This window comes from Vigna unguiculata, chromosome 11, assembly GCF_037176805.1.
Source record: "Vigna unguiculata cultivar grain cowpea cultivar isolate G323 ecotype 2 chromosome 11, ASM3717680v1, whole genome shotgun sequence".
In the NCBI taxonomy this organism is placed as follows: domain Eukaryota; kingdom Viridiplantae; phylum Streptophyta; class Magnoliopsida; order Fabales; family Fabaceae; genus Vigna; species Vigna unguiculata.
The window spans coordinates 36413816-36433006 of NC_140802.1; the positions used below are offsets into that span (position 1 = coordinate 36413816).

Consider the following 19191-nt stretch of genomic DNA (forward strand, 5'->3'; position numbering starts at 1 on the left):
ATTACAAATAAGGTTAATCAACACTTATAAGCATATGCATAGAGCATAAGATCACGAAATAATAGTAAAAGGGGTTTTGTTATAGACAGTGTAAAAATAGATCAATTATATGAAGATAAAATGATTGTGGAGATAATTTATAGTTGAATTCTTCATCGATTATCATCATTCATTTAATTTATAAATCGATCAAAATTAATTAAGCATACATAAATAATTGGTTAATTTTCTCACCCGTTCCATATGTGAAGTTTTATTCTTTTACCACTTGAATTAATCATACAAAAGGTTACTAAAAATATGAAAACTAACGAGAATTCTTAATTAGAGAATATACTTGAATTATCAACAAGTGTTCTAACACAATCAGTTGCACAAATAAAGTTGACTTTGATTACAAAAATTGTAGAACAATACATTAATTTGCAAGATAATCAATTTAGAAAGATTTAGTCTTTCGTGCGTAAGACAATAAAAAACATAACAAATAAGAAAATAGAATATTGTGTCACAAGTGATTGAGTGGAGTGTGATGATGTTTGTCTATTTGTAACAATCTTTGATGGATTAAATCTTTCTCAAAAAACACAATCTTTGAGCTTTCATTCATTAGATTCAAAGTAACCAATTTTATTGCAAGGATTTTAGCGTGACAGACTACAAAATAACATTTTGGTACAAAAAATTCAATATAGAAGGTAACAAATTTTGTTGTAGAGGTCCAACGTGACAATCGACCTAATGGGTCTTTAAAGCATCAAATGATCTTAATATCCATATACTATACGATCAACACAGTAGATGAATCTTTGGCACAACTCTCAGACGAGGTTGTGATCCATAAATCAGCATCTAATAGTTCCTCATAGTAAGTGTCTTAAAAGTTTATTGATTAGACATCTTATGGTTGAAAGATCATATGTCTACTCCACTTAACTTAGCAATATTCATTTCTTCATAGACAAATCTCATGACTGGTTTCTCATCTAAATCCACAATGTGCGACACCTTAATTAGAGGAAGAGCACCTTTCAAGCAAGTTAACATATTTTTCCAAAATTTCTTATCCAATATCAAATTTTCCACAAACCCTCCATCTCTAGTCTTTACCAATCGACTACATTGCCACTCTTTTGATGTGAACATCTGATGGCACACCCTTAGCCAAGGGTCCAATCACAAGAAACATGGCTAAGCAAATTCAAGAAGAATTAGAAACATTTGGTCAAGGTGAAGCTAAACTCCTTTTCACTTGGGCCATCATGGAGCATTTTTAGACCTTGTATTAAAGGTTATGTAGTGTAGGTTTTTGAAAACAATCTTGCTTAAGTAGGAAGCATCATATGTGCCTAGCATAAGCAATTCTTTGATGTTTAATTATGTTAATTCAACTAGCTTAGGAAGGGCATCCCACACATACCACATGGCAAGCCCTTATTGGATAGTTCTCTTACAAAGGTAGTGGCCATGTGTCGTTGTCTTATAGGAGAGACTTTTCATAAAGTAGCTTTCCATATGGCAACACATTAGTGGTTCGTTTTGTGAAAGTGAGGATTGCCACATGTCAAGCTCTCTTCCACCCCTTAATGGAGAGTTCTCTTACACCATGTGTCATTGTCCTATAGGAAAGACTTTTCATAAAGTAGCTTTCTACATGGCAACATATGAGTGGTTCGTTTTGTGAGACTGAGGATTGCCACATGTCAAGCTCTCCTTCACCAAGATAGTCTTTTTAGGGTTTTAGTGCATGTTAGCATTTTAGGGTTTGGACCATTTTGGAGACACCTTACTCTATAAATAGAGGTGTCCCCTCGTGTATATCTCACTTTGAAAATGATAATGTTATGTTGCCAAAATTATTTTTGAGTCATACTTCTTCTCTTAGTCACTTGCTAGAGCATCCCAAGAGGTCCCTCTAGCACCCCTTTCTTTAGAGTTAGCTTAACATCTCTTAGAGTTTCACAAACAACCTTTATCCCACCATTAAATCACCAAAACCGAGAGCCATTTTCTCGCAACACCAAGCTTTCGCGAATCCACCATCCACCAAAGTCATCATTTCGAGCTTTAGCCCAACCTAGCTTGAGGAGGAGGCTATCATTTGATATCAAGATCTTTTGTTCTACAAGAGCTAAGTTTTTTGTTCCTTACCTATGTTATTGTTATTCTTTGTGTTCATGTGTTTTTCTTTCTTGTCTTGTTTCCAAATCAACTTCTTTTCCACACAAAAATTATTTCTAGCTTTGGCCCAACCTAGCTTGAGGAAGATGCTATCAACATTCTAATCAATGATTGGTTTGGAATAGTTTATAAAAGGAGGGAAAAGAGGAATAACTGACTATGACAGTTATAACCTCTGTAGAGTAATTCTGTTTTCGTTTTTTTAAACTGTCATGTAATTGATTATATTAAATAATCAGAAGTTATAGGAAAAAGGCAGTTTTGGTTTTTCCTGAAAGGATTTGGTAGGAGAGTGAGGATCACTCAAAGCTTCCTCAGTTGTAATCTTGAGTTCTGGCTTCTTCTATTTTGGCACAAGCAGTGTTGTTCAATAAAAGTAATCAAGAATTAATCTTGATTGTTCGGTATTACTAATTGTTCATATCAATTGGTATCAGAGCCAGGTTGATAGGAACAATTAGTAATACCGAACAATCAAGTACCCATCAAGTAATGTTTCCATTTTTGCACAGCTTGGACGATAGCCATGAGTTCTCGTTCATAAACTGATTTCCTTTGACCTCTTTCTATCAAGGCTTGGCTCCAAAAGGCCAAGGGTCTGCCCTCTTGTAATAACACAGCCCCTAACCCTTTACTGGAAGCATCAGTCTCAACCACAAAAGATTTGGAAAAATCGGGCACCCCTAGTGTGGACAATTGGGAGACAACAGTCTTAATGCTTCGAAGGCGTGTTGTGCTTCATTAGACCAAACAAAACCTTCCTTTTTAAGCAATTGTGTTAGAGGTTGCGCAATTTTACCATAATTTCGAACAAACCTTCTATAGTACCCCGTGAGACCAAGAAAACCTCTTAAAGTAGTGACATCCTTCGATCTAGGCCATTTAAACATAGCTTCTACCTTCTTAGGGTCAGCAGATACCCCATTTCCTGAGATCACATGGCCCAAGTATTCAATGCTGTCTTGGCCAAAGCTGCATTTCTTTCTGTTAACTTTTAAGTGATGATCACATAGTAATTGAAGAACTTGTGATAAATGTTGGAGGTACAGATCCATAGAAGTGCTGTAAACCAAGATATCATCAAAAAACACCAACACAAATTTTCGCAAAAAAGGCTTGAGAACTTCATTCATTAGAGATTGGAATGTTGCTGGGGCATTTGTCAAACCAAAAGGCATGACTAGGAATTCGTAGTGGCCCTCATGGGTTCGAAAAGCTGTCTTCTCAATATCACTTTCTTTCATACGAATCTGGTGGTAACCAGACTTGAGATCTAGCTTAGAAAAGATAGTTGCACCAGTCAGTTCATCCAATAATTCATCTATAACTGGAATAGGAAATTTATTTGGAATGGTTACCTTGTTAAGAGCCCTGTAATCTACACAAAACCTCCATCCACCATCTTTCTTTTTCACCAAGATAATAGGGCTGGAATAAGGACTAATACTAGGCCGAATAATACCAACATTCAGCATATCACCAATCAATCTTTCAATCTCATTCTTTTGTGAGTGTGAATACTTATATGGCCTTAAGTTTGGAATGGATGCTCCCTCCTTGAGATGAATAGCATGATCTTGTTTTTGGGTAGGAGGTAATTCCTAGAACTCTTGAAAAACTTCACTATAGGATGCCAACACTTGCTCCACTTCCTTTGTACAAGCCGTGGAGTCCACAACTTCATGATTCTGAACCATATCCACCAAAAACCCCTGGTCCCCTTGCTGCAATTCGTGTATCAACTTTTTAAATGAAGTTGCAGTAGTGGATAAAGCAGGATCCCCAATTACCATGTGCTGCTGGTCCCCTCCACCAATGGTAAGTTTTAAGTTGCCAAAATCTGCCTTAACCTTCCCTAAACTGACCAACCACTCTAAGCCCAACATAATATCAGCTCCACCTATCTCAAAAATGAAAATTTCTTGTTGAATTTGTAATCTTTGGATTTCCAAGATAAAATCTGCACATTTTCCTTGACACTCAATCTTTCTACCATCTCCAACTTCCACCACATAAGAGGGAGTAGCCATTATCTGCAACCCACATCTACCAATCAAATTATTTGAAATGAAATTGTGGGAAGCTCCACAATCCAACAAAACAATCACGGTTTCCTCTCCAATTTTACCCCAAAGTTTCCAAGACTTCTTGGTAGTGAGGCCAACCATGGTACACAAGGATAACTGTAAAACCTGTCTTGTGTCCTTCAAGGTATCTTTTGTTGTCGTTGTGTGGTGCTGGAATTCCCCCAATTCAGTTATTTCGTCTTCTGACAGCAGTAACATGTGCAACTGTTTGTTTCTACAGACATGCTGAAGCCCAAACTTCTCATCACATCTAAAACATAACCCTTTTCTCATCTTGTCTTGCAATTCTGCATCAGATAATTTTCGAAAAGGGACTCCTTGTTGCCGCAGCCCCCTAAATTTCTTATAGACACCTCACTGCTCTCCCCTTTTCCATATTGGTAGTACTAGAAGCGACCGAGTGACTGCCTTCTCTTGAAAAGGTTCTGGTGGCTGAATATGGTTTGGCCCCTGAATTATTGCTGCTAACCCCTGGAAGTCCGCTTTTAGATGTGACTCTAATTTTTTCCTCCACCATTTTAGCTTTCATCATTAGTTCAACAAGACTTTTTGGTTCATGTAGCTTCACTTCTGCCTTGATACCTTCTGTTAACCCGTTCAAGAAAATGCCTACCAAATAATCGTGCTCCACGTTTTTCAAGAACCCAGCATATTGTTCAAAATTTTCAATATACTCTTCAACCGGACCTGTTTGTTTTAAGTCAAGCAAAACCTCAAACGGATTATCCAACATGGTTAGTTGAAACCTGCGCACCACTGCAATCTTGAAAGCATCCCATGTAGGCTTGGGATTACACATTTCCCACCATTGGAACTAATTCAAAGCCTTTCCTTCCAAAGCAATAAGAATTGCCTGCATCCTTTCGTCCTCTGTTACCTCTTTTAAACGAAAATAGCGCTCCAACCTACTGGTCCAACCATAAGCATCTTCTCCTATAAAAACTGGAATATCCAGTTTTCTCCATCTGGACGAAGAAGAAGAATGTGCTCCATTTGTGACTGAAATGTCATCACTATCCGATTTTCCTGTTGACGATATTTTCTCCACCACCACTGTAAGACCACGAATCATGTCTTCCAAACGTTGGAACCGTTGATGAGCCTCATTTTCCTATCTGTCCCGATCTTGAACCATTTCTTGGACCATTCGTTCAACCCCATCCATGCGTGACTCCATTCTGGTATGGACCATGCTCTAACGAACCCTTCCCACAGAACCCAGAAGGTGCTCTGAATACCAATTGATAGGAACAATTAGTAATACCGAACAATTAAGATTAATTCTTGATTACTTTTATTGAACAACACTACTTGTGCCAAAATAGAAGAAGCCAGAACTCAAGATTACAACTGAGGAAGCTTTGAGAGATCCTCACTCTCCTACCAGATCCTTTCAGGAAAAACCAAAACTGCCTTTTTCCTATAACTTCTGATTATTTAATATAATCAGTTACATGACAGTTTAAAAAAACGAAAACAGAATTACTCTACAGAGGTTATAATTGTCATAGTCAGTTATTCCTCTTTTCCCTCCTTTTATAAACTGTTCCAAACCTATCAATCAATAACCCTTTATTTTCATTCAAGCATCCCAAAGTCAAATAATAAGTGGAAAAAGAGTATTTACAAGTCTTATCAAATTTGTACCTTTAGTAAATTTGTGCAACAAGAAAATTAGACTTGTTCTTGAATAAATGTAGGTTGTGATTTTCTTACCATTGGTTATTGTATCATGATGAAGTTGAACTTTCTTCTCAAAACCTTCCAACATCAAATCAATGCAATGGGCTGCACAAGGTGTTCAATATAACTTTTATCTCTTTTGCATTAACAAGTCTCCAACTTCCTTGTAATTTGTTCCATTGTCAGTTACAATTTAGATCACATTCTCTTCCCTAATTTCCTCAACAACATCATCCATCATTTTATAATTTTTTTAGTTGTCTTGTAAATGTCAGATGCATCAATAGACTTTTAAAAAGATAGTCTCCATTGGACTATTAGCCAAAAACTTAAGTATAGTCCTTATTCTCCTATTAGTACATCCATTCGTTATTATTGTGCATTCGTTTTTCTTCCAAAATAGTTTATGTTCCTCTAAAATCATATTGGTCTTTTCAACCTATTGCTTCAAATATTTCACCCTAATCTCATGGTAGAATGGTGGCTTAAATCCAGCCCCATGTTTTGCAACCAACTCAAGTCACCTCCTAAACTCTTCATTGTTTGACACATTAAATGGAATTACATTGTTGTAGAAAAATAAAGCAAATTCTTGACAGACATCCCCTCTCTCACTTTTCTTAAAGATGGAATTGATAGTAGTCTAAGTATTCATTCTCTTAAAAATATTTGATCACTCATCAATACGTTCTTCACTTGGTCTTTTTCTAACAAATTCTGATTCACCCATGCCACTATCTCTTATAATTCTCTAAGTATTGATTTTTTAACCAGATGTTGTAATAGAGAAACCACACCCAACATTGATTTTTTAACATCTTCTAAAACTGTGATACATTCTCCAACATCCTTTGAAATTCTTGCTAAATGATGCTTGAATCAATAAATTTCACCCGTCAATACCTTTTCACAATATTTACATTTCAGATTTTTTGCTTTTCCATCAATAAAAGTACAATGACTCCATGCAAGATCCATCCTCAAAACTCCACTCCCTCTTCCACTTGATGCCATTTTTTTTTCTTCAAATAGAAAATAAATACAAGTGTCGTAAGAGGGGAAACCAGAGCATGAACACTGAGCAAGTGAGCAGAATGTTGAGGGAGAAAGAATAAAACGATGAAGGTGAAGAAGAGGGTGTTAAGGGCGGCGACGACATCAGAAAGGGTGGCAAAGACTGTAGTGTGTGAACATGAGTGAAGTTCGTGAGTCTTCTCACAAGGTGCGAAAAGCACCTATCTAAAAGGGAAAAATGTTGGGTTTTAAATTCAGTCAGGTCAGCTTTAGTAAGTCACAGAGCAAGCCACTTTTAATATTAGGGAGAGCCATCAGACCTAACCTAGCTGCCCAATCACAACTCTCAGAACAGAACCCTACAACATCGCACATGGAGGATCGATGCAAGATCGATCCTCTGATCCTGCAACCAAACTCGAAAGATCACTTCAATCCGACAAGCCTCGAATCCAACGTTCGCATCAACTTCTTTGAAGGACAAAAACTCGCGGAATAGTGTGAGTTTGCAATCTAGAACGCGATTTTCACAACATTGCTCAATACTCATATATTTCATACATTTTATAATTTCCTCAACTCTTATTAACTTAAGTATTAAAAAACTTGTTGCCATAAGTTTTCTCTCAGTTTTTATCAACAACTCGATCATCAATTCTCAAATGTTCAAGCTCAGATTTCCAAGAATACAATTTTTTCCATCTCACGAGAGTTACACTCTTTTTCACTAAGAAAAAATATACATTAGGTAAGATCTTAATATGTATTTTAATGTTTTTGGACTACTAGGAACATATTCATATAGATCTTTGTTGAAGTAAAAGTTTATATATTTATAAACGATATTTGATGAATATAAAATTTATATTTTATTTTTATCATCTATCAAAATACTTCAATATTTTTTTTCAGAAAATAAAAAATAATATTATGAAGTATTTAATGTGAAAAATAAACATTACTTCTTCTTTTCAATGCCAAAGAATTTGAAACATGCACAAAGATGAAGAAAATAAGATATCCATAATCATTTCAAGTATTCTCCTTTTAACATCCGGGCATATTTAGATAATATCCGGAAGTAAGAATTTGTCTGTCGTCCCCTGCTGTTTTTAATTAACAACTTGTTTACTCTTACTCCAAGCTACTTTCAATGAAGACAGTCCCAAAAGAATTGCAAAAGAATTAATTGTAAACAGTTTATTTTCTAAAACGTCAAAGTAAAGTAGAATAAAGGGAATGGAATATTAAATTTGTAAATACAATTTAATAGAAATAAGATACTACTAGGGTCAAAGCATTGTACAAGGAATGTATAACAATGGAGGAACTCAAATTCCCAGTCCAAGAATAGGAGCATCCAAGTAAATACCCAATGATGAACAATTGAAGAAAGTTCTCACCAGATAAGTGAATGGCACTGAATATAACTGAGCTTATGGCAACAGCTTGTTGCCATTCCATGGTGGATGAAAGTGATGTCAAAAGAAATCCCCTATAAACAACTTCTTCCAAAAGGGGAATCACAATGCAATAAGCAAGCGCACAAGACACTCTTGAGATGCCACTATTTAGAAGCATTTCCTTCTGAATGGGGTTGCTCACAGGCTGCATGCATATGGCAAAAGTAAAGTTAAAGGAAAACACCACCATTTCATAACTTTCAATACATTTCAAATTGCTTTGGTACAGACTTAAAAAATTTGCAAATTTTAGAATAAATACGTACAGAATCATGAGGTCTGGTAGGAGGGGATGGACAAAAAGATAGTTCCATGGTTTGCAATAATAACGCTTTATTAATAATAAGCATAAGGACAATATGATGATGATGACACATTTCAACAGCTCACAAAGTTAAGTAGTAGTATGAGTGTTGCATATTTTCCACAACAAAATTCAACTATGATTGTTATACAACGTACGCAGTAATGCATAACAGTTCACATTAGTTAGCTTTAATAGGGTGTGCAGCAACTTTTCTAAAGTATTGAATTACAATTATTACACGCATTTTTCAGCCATGTAGCACTTTTAGGGCCTTATGCCATCATCTAACTTTTAAGTCAGAAGCCAAACACAACAATTGTTTCTTACCATCTATTTCCAAATTTGCCTTTACTCTTTTATTCATTTAAGTTCCCTTTTAGTTTTCCGAAAACGTAGTTCTTTGTTTTCTCTTATAACCAAGTACTTTTCATTTTTTTTCAAAAAGGCTAGTTGATAGGAACTTGGATTTGTTTAAGAAAATTTGGATATTACCAAATTACAACAGAGGGAGATATTAAGAGTTCCTCAAAAGTCAAGAAAGAAAAAGAAAAGATACCTCATGTCATTCCAAAGACCTATAACATACATCTCATATCCCCATTAAACCATATGGAGTTTGAAAGAATGTGCTACACATATATAGTTTATATTGTTTCACTAGTACCTTTATAAGCAGCAAAGACAATGCAAGGACTAGGCATATAGTTTATATTGTTTTTCTACACAGATGAAATGATATAACTGGAAAAAAAATGTAATCACCAACCTTGGAGCCATATAAAAAGTCAGAAAGTAGAGATGTTAAGAAAACCAGAAGAGCAAGAAACCCAAATCCCAGAGCTGATGACAAAAACCAGTTCCTGTAGCTCCATGTGTTGTTCTTTTTGAAGAAATTTGAAAACTTATATTGTGGCTTAGCTGTGTACTTCAACAAAACCAGAGTCCCACTGAACTCGAGAATCTGAATGGTGAGAAGAGATAAGGCCTGCATCAGCGAAAAAAAAAGATTTTGTTAAAATATCTGCTCAAAAGACTTAAAACTGAATCAGTGAACCTAAACTCTGGCAGAGCATAAATTCAGAACGTGAACTAAATCTAAAGATGAAGGACCATTTATAGTATGTTACACAGAAACACAAGTTCCATTGATACTCTATTGCACTGCCTTAAAACTTCTAATGTACTCACTGGACAAGTGAACATAAAAAGAAAAACACCATTTTAAAAAGAAAGCTATCCCCAAGCACAAGAAGAGACAAAGTGCAAACCTTAAAAAAACAACTTCCAATTCAATCTTGCAGAATTAAAAAACAAGTACTGTTGATCTATATCCTACTGATGCAGCAATACTAGTAAGAGTAAATGGTTATGCGGAAATCAACTCAATTGAACTCCACGCCAATCCACCTCCCTGCTTCTTCCTAGATTTACTCCTTTGAAAAGTGTTATTTTCCGTTTACAATGCTTCAAAAAAAATTTCCAAGCACACCCTAAATCATCTTCTCTGTATTTAGGTCATCAATCAGTTCCTCTCATTCATTTATTTGGTAAGATCATGGTAACATACATTTGAATTACCAATTTTGTGATAAACATTTGGAGTAATATTGTGCTGACATGTTAATTTCTTAAAGAGACTAATTAAACAACATAAATCTTTAGAAGACAGAAAAATAAGATCCTAATATTTGGATGACATAGGGGTTTAATCAAATGATTTTGAGAAATAAATGAAGAAATAACAAAAGTGACCTCAGTTTGTGGGTCAAGAACTGGTTGTCCATTGAATAAGGCCACAACGGATAAGCCTCCAAAACTGAAAGGGATATGCAGAGAGAATAAATAGAGTGCAAGATTGCTCCACACATTCCCACTCTCCCATGGACTGTCATCTTCTTGCAAGGCTGAGAATCCCTGTAATTTGGAATAACAAAAAGAATAATAATATTCTGTTCTTGATAACATCAGAATTAGAGGGTCTATGAGCTGAGAAAGATTCAGCATGGCATTTCATACCTGAGAAAAGGGTGTGACTTCTTCTTCTTCTTCTTCCCTTCTGCAAAAGCTCTTAAAACTGGGGCGTTGGAAGGGAGTGCATCTCAACAGTTTGGGTGAACATTGTTGGCTATAAACCGTGTTTGGAGGATGAAAGCAGTGAAAGGGTGTGCCCAAATCATCACTAACAAATTTCGCATAAGCAGATGGACACCCCAGAACCAACAACATTTGACTCTTGAATTCAATCCTTAATTTTTACGCATTCCTTATCTTTACTCAAAACATATTAAAATTTAAAATAATTGATATTTATTTGTTAGAAGTACTCCCAATTGTATTGTTGCTTATGTACAAATTTATGCTTTAATACAAACATTTTCCCTTTTTTTTATTTAAAAAAAGTAGTTTATTATTGTATTTAAAATTATAGAAATTATATATTTATACACATTACAATATTATATGACTTTTTTTTGAGAAAAAAAAAACTCAAAGTAAATCATTTACTAAAGTCACTTGATCCTATGTTTGTTTTAAGGACTTATTTTTACTTATGTGAGAGTCTATTATATGACATATTATATTCTTATCTGAAAAGTTATGAAAATATTTTGATATATTTATATATTTCAATAAACTCTTCAAAATAATAAGCAAATAATACTCACAACTACATAAAAATGTTTTTATTTGTTTTATTTTTAATTATAAAAACACTATAATAGCCTCTAATTCAATAAACAATTAATCAATAAACATAAATTAAATAAAGATAATAAGTTCTTAAATTAACATAAGCCTGAAATAAACTGAAGTATGCTTGCAACAAGTCTCGAGTTCTTTTGTGTTACCAATCATGGCGAATGTGGCGATTCTTGAGCTCAATAGAAACTGTGCCAAGACAGTGGAAGAGATAGTGAAATTAGAGAGAAAGATCTTTCCAAAACACGAATCTCTAGCTTCATTCTTTCACGATGAACTGAAAAAGAAGAACAGTGGATTGCTTTATCTTCACGTGGATGGCGAGCTTGCAGGCTACGTCATGTATTCTTGGCCTTCTTCCTTGTACGCCTCAATCACCAAGCTCGCAGGTTCCGACCCCACTTCGTTTTCTTGCTAAAATCTAGCTCATGAAATGATGGTTGCATTCAAAAATTGAAATTTGGTCTTTCCAATGTTAGTGTTTGTGTTGTCGTTAAGAATTCAAGTCATGCCCATAACTTGTTTGATGAAATTTCCCAACTAAATAATCTGAGCCTTTTGTACTACTTATGAAGAAAAAACTATTGTGGTCTTCTATGTCACCCTCAGCTAGTGAAAAGTGTTTTGAAAATCAGGCTGAAGTCTCTGAATTGAATAACTAGTGTAACCAACTATAACCTTGAACAAAATTGGTCAAAAACATAGAAAACTAGTCAAAAACTTGGTTGTAATAACCTAATGAAAAAATGTTTAATATGATATTATTTAGCTTCTTATCTTTCTTAATTAAGAAAACAAAAATGATCAACCTGAGCTTTTTGTTACTTTCTTTTTGGTTCAAAATGTAGTTCTTTATTTTTAAAGTGTATTACTGAATCTTAAACCTAAGTAGTATGATATGTTTAATTTGGATTTCTTTGTTACTTGAATGCCACTAAAATCCTGTACCACATTGTACAGTTATAATGCTATAAGATCATGATATTTTATATCTTCAATATTATTTTATATCTATTTATTATGTAATAGTTTTTGTTCAAACTGGTATAATCTGAACTATTGAATCTTGGATTAGTGCTTTAATTATCTTGTTCAATGACAACTACGATTTTGAAAATATTGCTGGGATTGAATCTTCAACTTTTGGTTATTGACAATATGGGGGACACACATTTTGGTTTATTAGTGAAGGAGCAATATAGGGGACAAGGCCACGGAGAGACTCTGTTGAAAGCAGCAGTTGAGAAATGCAGAACAAGAAAAGTTTCTCGCATAATGCTTCACGTGGATCCCTTGAGGACTCCTGCAGTGAATCTTTACAAGAAATATGGTTTCCTAGTTGACACTCTGATTCAAGGCTACTACTCCTCAGACAGAAATGCTTATAGAATGTATCTGGACTTTGATTCAAGTTAAAGGAGAAACTGAATAAATATTTTATGTACCGTCTACAATTCACACCAGGTGATTTAATTAAAAGAACAAAATTTGTACAATGATTTTTAAGCACTTGTGAAAGATGAATTCAATAAAGAGGGGTTTGTGGTTTCACTTTTGTATTCCAACCATTCTATAGCAGAAACTTTAGAAGATTGATGATTACAGGAGGAACTGCTCAGAATAATTTTGAAGGGTTTCAAATAACATTTATTCTGTATTAATGGATGAAACATGCGTAGTCTCAAAAATTACATGTCATAGTGAAATTGTGATTGTAAGGGTAAACAAAATACTTTTAATTTGATTTTACTATCAAAATGGCAAAATAATTGTTGCTGCCCAGGATCGAACTGGGGACCTTTAGTGTGTAAAACTAACGTGATGACCACTACACCACAGCAACAAGACGATTTTATATGATTTATATGTTAGTGCACAATCAAAATTATTTCTAATATATTTTTAACTTGAAATTTCTATAAAAATAAAAAAAAATAAAATGTTGCTGCCCAGGATCGAACTGGGGACCTTTAGTGTGTAAGACTAACGTGATAACCACTACACCACAGCAACTGACATGCTAACTATTGAATAAAAAATAAATATATAAACTATAATAATGACGTCATAATAGGCTGAAAACCTCATAGCCTTGAAGTAATCTAAAGGAAAAACTTATAACCTCCTTGCTCTCTTCCATTCCATTACGCGAACGAGCCCTAGATTTCGATCTAGGGTTTCTTTGCGCTCTTGTTCCATTCTCAATTCTGCTTTCATTGGATTCTGGGGGTTAAGTTGTTCATACTTTATACAATTTCCCACGAATTAGAAATCATAAAGAAAATGGTGAGGGTGTTGAGAAGCTTCATTCAATCCGTATTGAAGTTGGTGAACTCGGTGATTGGGATGGCCGGGCTAGCCATGATTCTGTACTCCGCTTGGATGATTAGGGTTTGGCAGAGGAAGATGGGTGATCTCCCCTTTGGTCACGATTCAGATTATCCACCTCCATGGTAAAAATTTCATTTTTTCCCTCCATTTTTGTTTTTTCTATTTATCCTTGTATTAATGAATGCGAAAATTTGGATTTCGATTGACCAGTGAAGATGGATTTGAATATTTTTAATGATGAAATAAAATATTATAAATTATCATTTGATTTTATGATGGGGGAGGAGTCGTTTTTGTCATTATAAAGATGTTGAATTTTGTGCTCTGTCCACTTGCAAGCTCTTAATGGAATTAACAGAACCGGGAAATCAATTATGTTTTACCCGGACTTTTGGAGCAGGGTCGGGGTTCTGGCTTAGGATATAGATATATTAAAGCTTTTAAATTGTGGTCGCAATAGTTATTTTGTTATGATTCTTGATATAATGGAAAAGTTATTGTAGTTGTAGAAACTTCAAGAACCTTAACGTTAGACTCAAACCAGTTTTTAAAACATTCATTTGTTCATTGTGAGGAGCACTGGATGGTACAAAAATATTTATGTGATACAAATTTTTTGAACATGAATATTTTATTTTTTGGGGATCGGGGGTGGGGGAGGGGATGTTGTCAAACTGATTGCTTATTTCTGTGAGCTTTTTATGGAATAATTGTATCCAAATACTCAGTATTTGCTGCTAGTTTAATTCCGCTTTACATTATTAAATTTTCTGATCTGTATGGATAGATTGTAAACACATTTTTTTTTTCTGAAATCAGGTTCATTTACACGTTTCTTGGCCTTGGAGCGGTGTTCTGTGTAGTAACGTGTTTAGGTCATGTAGCTGCAGAAACTGCTAATGGCTGTTGCCTGTATTTGGTATCCTTTTCTTTTAGTCTACCATTATATTCCAATCTTTATGATGAATAAATACAAGCACTAGTAACAAATACGGCTCTGATGCTACACATGGATATGACATTTCTTAAAATTTTGGTTGCAAGCATAGGAGTACAAATACCATTTATATGAAAAATTGTAGATATGGTAACATATCAAGATAAACAAAAATATAAATGCTTCATAAAATTACTCTTACGATATTTTTGAAGCAATTTCTCTACATCTAAATTATAGTTTTTTAATTTTAAGTGCTAAATGCATAGTAAGGAAAAATGTTTTTATGTAATAAAAATACGAAAGTTATATTTAAGGTAGCTAGCTAACAATTTAAATATTTTTCACTGCTGAAAGTTTTAACTTTTTTCACTGAATTTGAGACATACAATTTTTATTTCTAATATGTTAGTTTTTTTTATATATAAAATATATAATACAATATTTAAGATAAGTATAATCATTTAATAATTTACATAAGGGAATATTCACCCTTCAAGGTAGTCATTGATTCCCTCTACCGAATTATTATCTCTTAATTGCACTTTTGGTAACTGTTAAAGAAACACCATTATAATGTTTCAATGCTGAAACTTGTAGTTTTATGCAATTAGTTGCTCTTCCAAACAGCCTAAACAGCATTAGCATTATGTTCAATAGCAAAACCATCTCATTATGTGGTATTAAGTTATTAAGGCACTCTTAACCTTGACTGCTTACAGTATATGGTGTTTGTGGTTTTGCTTCTCATGCTGGAGGCTGCATTAACTGTTGATGTATTTGTGAATCAGGACTGGGAGAAGGTACTGTTGTCTATAAAAAATAATTTCAGTAATGTTTTTGTTAATTCAATGCTTTTATATTTCAAAGTCTTCTCTTCCTGTGACACATCTGATCCATTTAAACATGGAATTTGGAATCAGGACTTCCCAAAGGACCCCTCCGGGAGTTTTGATCAGTTCAAGAATTTCATCAGGTCAAATTACGATATCTGCAAATGGGTAGGCCTGTTTCTTGTTTCTGTACAGGTAAATCTCCCTCTTCTTTGTGTGTGACTGTAATAATTTATGACCCAATTATTTTTGAAGCATATTATTTATCTATTACCAAAATTTCCTACTGAATTCCCACTTCCAAGATGATTGCAAGTTTTAAACACATTTTTTTTTTAAATTAAAGGGAACTTTGCATTTAGGTTTTCAAGATTGTCTAAGTAGCTTCTTCTTTCTCTTCAGCAAATAAAGCATACTAAGAAAACTGTCTCCAATGATTACAATATACTGAATTTTTAAAAGAAATATTGCTTTCCCAAAGCAAGTTTGGGGAACTATAGTATGTAAGACTAACATGATAAGAACTAAACAGCGGCAACTTTCTTCTTTTGAACACATATCTCTTTCATACGGTCAATAACAGATTTAATCTTTAATGAAAAGATGGAAAATGAAAATATCAGCTTTCATCATTTCTTTCTAACCTATCCTGTTTATTGTTTCTTTTATATTTATCTCTTCGGTTCCACTATTGATAATTTTAATGCATATTTTATTATTAAGGGAGATATAGGTAATATTCCTATTGTTGATGAGATCTAAACAATCATTCTAGCTATATAATTAACGTATAAAACAATTGCCAACTGGTACAATGTGTATACTCTCTCTAATTCATTTGTTCTGTCAGTAAACTACCTACTCAGCTAGTGCATATTTCTTGTTGCACTTTGTTACATATTTCTACTTGCTACTGCTTTTGGTTCCAAAAACTGAAGATGGAGTTACATTTGGAATTTGGTTAATGAATGATGCATTGACGGATGGCTGCCTGTGCTGTTAACAAGCAGGGACTCTCTTTATTACTGGCAATGATACTCAAAGCACTAGGACCACATCAATATTATGACAGTGATGATGAATATGCTCCTGACAGGGTGCCACTCTTGAAGAATGCTCCACCTCAATATGTTGTTGTTGATCCAGGATATGCACATGGAAATGAAGCATGGAATAGGGTAAGTGGCAAGGTAAAATAGATTGGAATTCTTTTGTTGATCTTAACTTTCTTATTTGAGTCGTCACGGATTTTCTTTATGATTTAGTTTCACTACTACTCAGTTTAATTACATATTATCATGCCCCATTCTCATTGTATGTGGTTTGCATAGGCGATTAGGCTTATAGACTGTACTTTGATGTGTACTGAGAATTTGAAAATGATGATGTATTAGATTGAATATATAATATTTATTGATAGCGATCTCAATTTTCTTCATTGCCTTTTCGGAACTTTTGTTTAGAAATTAGAGCATTAACCTCTTCTAGTGATGCTTTATTGTTGCATGATGTTGGTTTAATTTTAATGTTAACCTTATTCTGTTAGTGGTCAGATACATTATGAAGTCGCTTTATGATTTCATTTGGTCACTATTTATTTGTTTCTTTGGTGAGACAAGTGTGATTATTGTTTTATTGTGTATTGGTCAGCATGTTAAATCTTAGCTCTAGGTTTGAACTTCTCTCCATTTAAATGAAAGTTTCCTTCTTTCATCAGTCAAATAGGTAAGGCCATAGCCTTCAATTAAACCTTGACGTCTGGAGCCATGGAAGGTGAGGCAAGCAGTCCTTGTTGATGCCAATTGGTTTAGAACAGAAGATGACCTACACGCTGGAGATGGATTAACTATTTAATCAATGGCTATGGGAGAAACAAGTGCTTATCGTATCCTGGGGGCAAATACACCATTTTCATACAGTTGTGAGTAAACGTGTGTATCATATCTCATGTCTGTTTATCGTAAACAAAACACAATCTCTTCATGAACAACCCCCTGTATCTTCTGTTAAAAGTATCTACGAAGGTGGATCAATTGATATGAACAAATATTCTTCAACATCTTTGTGGATACATAATGGAGTTTTGCCATCCAGTGCATTTACACAAAAACATCATTTCCCCTTTTTTGCATCCTTTTATCTGTTTAAACTTCTTTGACTTGAGATTCTGATAAACTTCATTTTATTTCACCACTTGAACAAAGGCAGAAGAAAATGATATTTTGCAGGTATCTTTGCGTTGCTTGTTTTAAAAATGGAAACAGAAAAAAAGTTGTTTTAAGTTTGAGACAAAGATCCTTCTTTCTGTTTTTATTAGTGTAATGTAATTAACACCTTTTCCAGATTGTCACAATAACAAATAAAGTGATTAGAAAAGAAAACAAAGAATTTTTTTTTATTGATATTATTAGTGAATGTCTTCCGGTGAATCCTTGGTTTTGTATTATTTCAGTGCTATAGGAAGAATTATATACTTGTTATTCAAGGTTCATACTTTATAAGGAAAACTCAGAAAGAACTAATGACTACAGCCATTAGAAAATTGTAATTTGATTAGGACTAGAAACGCGGTGTAGCATAGACTTAATTATTGAGGAATCAATAGTTAACTATTTTTATCAAAACTGTAAAAGTGTTAGATGAAACAATTTATATGGAGAGGATTTTAGGTGAAATTTAATCTCAACAATGTTACATCCGTTATTTGAGACACTTTTTAAATCTTGTTCTTTAGACTTCCTTACTAAATTAATGTACGACCATGAAGATTTTATAAATTTACATAATATATTAAACCTTACATAAATATAAAATAATAAGTGTACAATATCACCAAAGATCAATAAAATTGACAATCCTATCTCCAAGTAGCCTGGTACAATTTGACCTTAAAATAAAGAAAACAAGTAGAGGAAATAACAACAAGATGACGAACCAAAAGTAATCCAAACAAAAGATGGAAAACAAGGGAGCACCTTTAATCCTCCACCTTATGAATCTAAATGGGAACTAAACATGGTTAATATTGGAAACAACAAAAATCTTCTTCAGAGGTTTAAAGTATCTTTTGGCATAATGAGATAGAGATCCAATAAAACAAAGTAATTGAAGTGAAGGCAATATAAGTAATCTCATTGGTACAGAAATGGATCATGAAGATCTCCACACTCTTTCTACTATATATCGTTCCTTGATAAAACTATATGATAAATATATTACAATTTTCTCAAAAAGAAAGTTACACTCGGTGAATATTTTACTTTTAATTATATTAATATTTTATTTAATATAATAAAATTAAGTAAATACTTTTACGAAAAACATAGAAAGAAATATATTTTAAACAATGTGTTTTTATTAGAAAAACAACAAATCAAAATATGAATATTTTACTTTTAATTATATCAATATTTTAATTAATATAATAAAATTAAGTGAATAATTTTAAAGAAAATATAAAATAGACTTATATTAATTGAAAAAAAATATATTTTAAACAACATAAATAAGACTTACATATAATTTTTTTATTGTTTAATGTACTTCGTTTAAAATGTGAATTGTTATATTTTTAATTTTACATCCTAGTAAATATATATATATATATATATATATATATATATATATATATATATATATATATATATATATATAT

At 33.4% G+C, this 19191-nt stretch overlaps 3 protein-coding genes, 2 non-coding genes and 2 pseudogenes across 6 annotated transcripts; 2 read left to right on the forward strand and 5 right to left on the reverse strand.

Moving 5' to 3' along the window:
• Nucleotides 1-915: 915 nt before the first annotated feature.
• Nucleotides 916-6755, reverse strand: LOC146881868 (uncharacterized; annotated as a pseudogene).
• LOC146881869 (uncharacterized) lies at nucleotides 4592-5340 on the reverse strand (annotated as a pseudogene).
• A 1384-nt stretch (nucleotides 6756-8139) lies between the features above and the next one.
• On the reverse strand, nucleotides 8140-11032 carry LOC114169004 (CAAX amino terminal protease family protein). Its single transcript, XM_028054013.2, has 4 exons — nucleotides 10752-11032; nucleotides 10488-10649; nucleotides 9502-9720; nucleotides 8140-8573 (listed from the first exon to the last, which is right to left on the reverse strand). Exons 1-4 carry the CDS (start codon nucleotides 10959-10961, stop codon nucleotides 8232-8234), a joined length of 933 nt encoding a protein of 310 aa, XP_027909814.2. The 5' UTR covers nucleotides 10962-11032; the 3' UTR covers nucleotides 8140-8231.
• Nucleotides 11033-11524: 492 nt separating this feature from the next.
• On the forward strand, nucleotides 11525-12986 carry LOC114170074 (Acyl-CoA N-acyltransferases (NAT) superfamily protein). The gene is made up of 2 exons (XM_028055555.2): nucleotides 11525-11824; nucleotides 12622-12986. Exons 1-2 carry the CDS (start codon nucleotides 11590-11592, stop codon nucleotides 12849-12851), a joined length of 465 nt encoding a protein of 154 aa, XP_027911356.1. The 5' UTR covers nucleotides 11525-11589; the 3' UTR covers nucleotides 12852-12986.
• Nucleotides 12987-13205: 219 nt separating this feature from the next.
• TRNAV-UAC (transfer RNA valine (anticodon UAC)) lies at nucleotides 13206-13278 on the reverse strand. The gene has a single exon. It is a non-coding gene; the product is annotated as a tRNA-Val (tRNA).
• A 97-nt stretch (nucleotides 13279-13375) lies between these two features.
• Nucleotides 13376-13448, reverse strand: TRNAV-UAC (transfer RNA valine (anticodon UAC)). Its single transcript has one exon. It is a non-coding gene; the product is annotated as a tRNA-Val (tRNA).
• Nucleotides 13449-13557: 109 nt separating this feature from the next.
• Nucleotides 13558-17646, forward strand: LOC114169917 (Tetraspanin family protein). Of its 2 annotated transcripts, none has more exons than XM_028055312.2 (6): nucleotides 13558-13888; nucleotides 14586-14685; nucleotides 15426-15506; nucleotides 15627-15731; nucleotides 16547-16726; nucleotides 17254-17646. In XM_028055312.2, exons 1-6 carry the CDS (start codon nucleotides 13719-13721, stop codon nucleotides 17263-17265), a joined length of 648 nt encoding a protein of 215 aa, XP_027911113.1. In that variant the 5' UTR covers nucleotides 13558-13718; the 3' UTR covers nucleotides 17266-17646. The 2 variants fall into 2 exon arrangements, with proteins under 2 accessions (XP_027911113.1, XP_027911114.1); XM_028055313.2 differs by having other exon boundaries at nucleotides 13560-13888; nucleotides 16547-16714.
• The last annotated feature ends 1545 nt before the right edge of the window (nucleotides 17647-19191 follow it).

What these genes read in the sequence shown, in the direction of transcription:
- LOC114169004 (XM_028054013.2), bottom strand. Translation starts at nt 10,961, where the DNA reads ATGTTGTTGGTTCTGGGGTGTCCATCTGCTTATGCGAAATTTGTTAGT. An exon ending in TTCTTGACCCACAAACTGAG is followed by an intron (nt 9,721 to 10,487) that starts GTCACTTTTGTT and finishes TCGCTGATGCAG; the next exon opens with GCCTTATCTCTTCTCACCAT. An exon ending in ACTTTTTATATGGCTCCAAG is followed by an intron (nt 8,574 to 9,501) that starts GTTGGTGATTAC and finishes ATATGCATGCAG; the next exon opens with CCTGTGAGCAACCCCATTCA.
- LOC114170074 (XM_028055555.2), top strand. Translation starts at nt 11,590, where the DNA reads ATGGCGAATGTGGCGATTCTTGAGCTCAATAGAAACTGTGCCAAGACA. An exon ending in CTCAATCACCAAGCTCGCAG is followed by an intron (nt 11,825 to 12,621) that starts GTTCCGACCCCA and finishes TTGGTTTATTAG; the next exon opens with TGAAGGAGCAATATAGGGGA.
- LOC114169917 (XM_028055312.2), top strand. Translation starts at nt 13,719, where the DNA reads ATGGTGAGGGTGTTGAGAAGCTTCATTCAATCCGTATTGAAGTTGGTG. An exon ending in TCAGATTATCCACCTCCATG is followed by an intron (nt 13,889 to 14,585) that starts GTAAAAATTTCA and finishes TTCTGAAATCAG; the next exon opens with GTTCATTTACACGTTTCTTG. An exon ending in TGAATCAGGACTGGGAGAAG is followed by an intron (nt 15,507 to 15,626) that starts GTACTGTTGTCT and finishes ATTTGGAATCAG; the next exon opens with GACTTCCCAAAGGACCCCTC.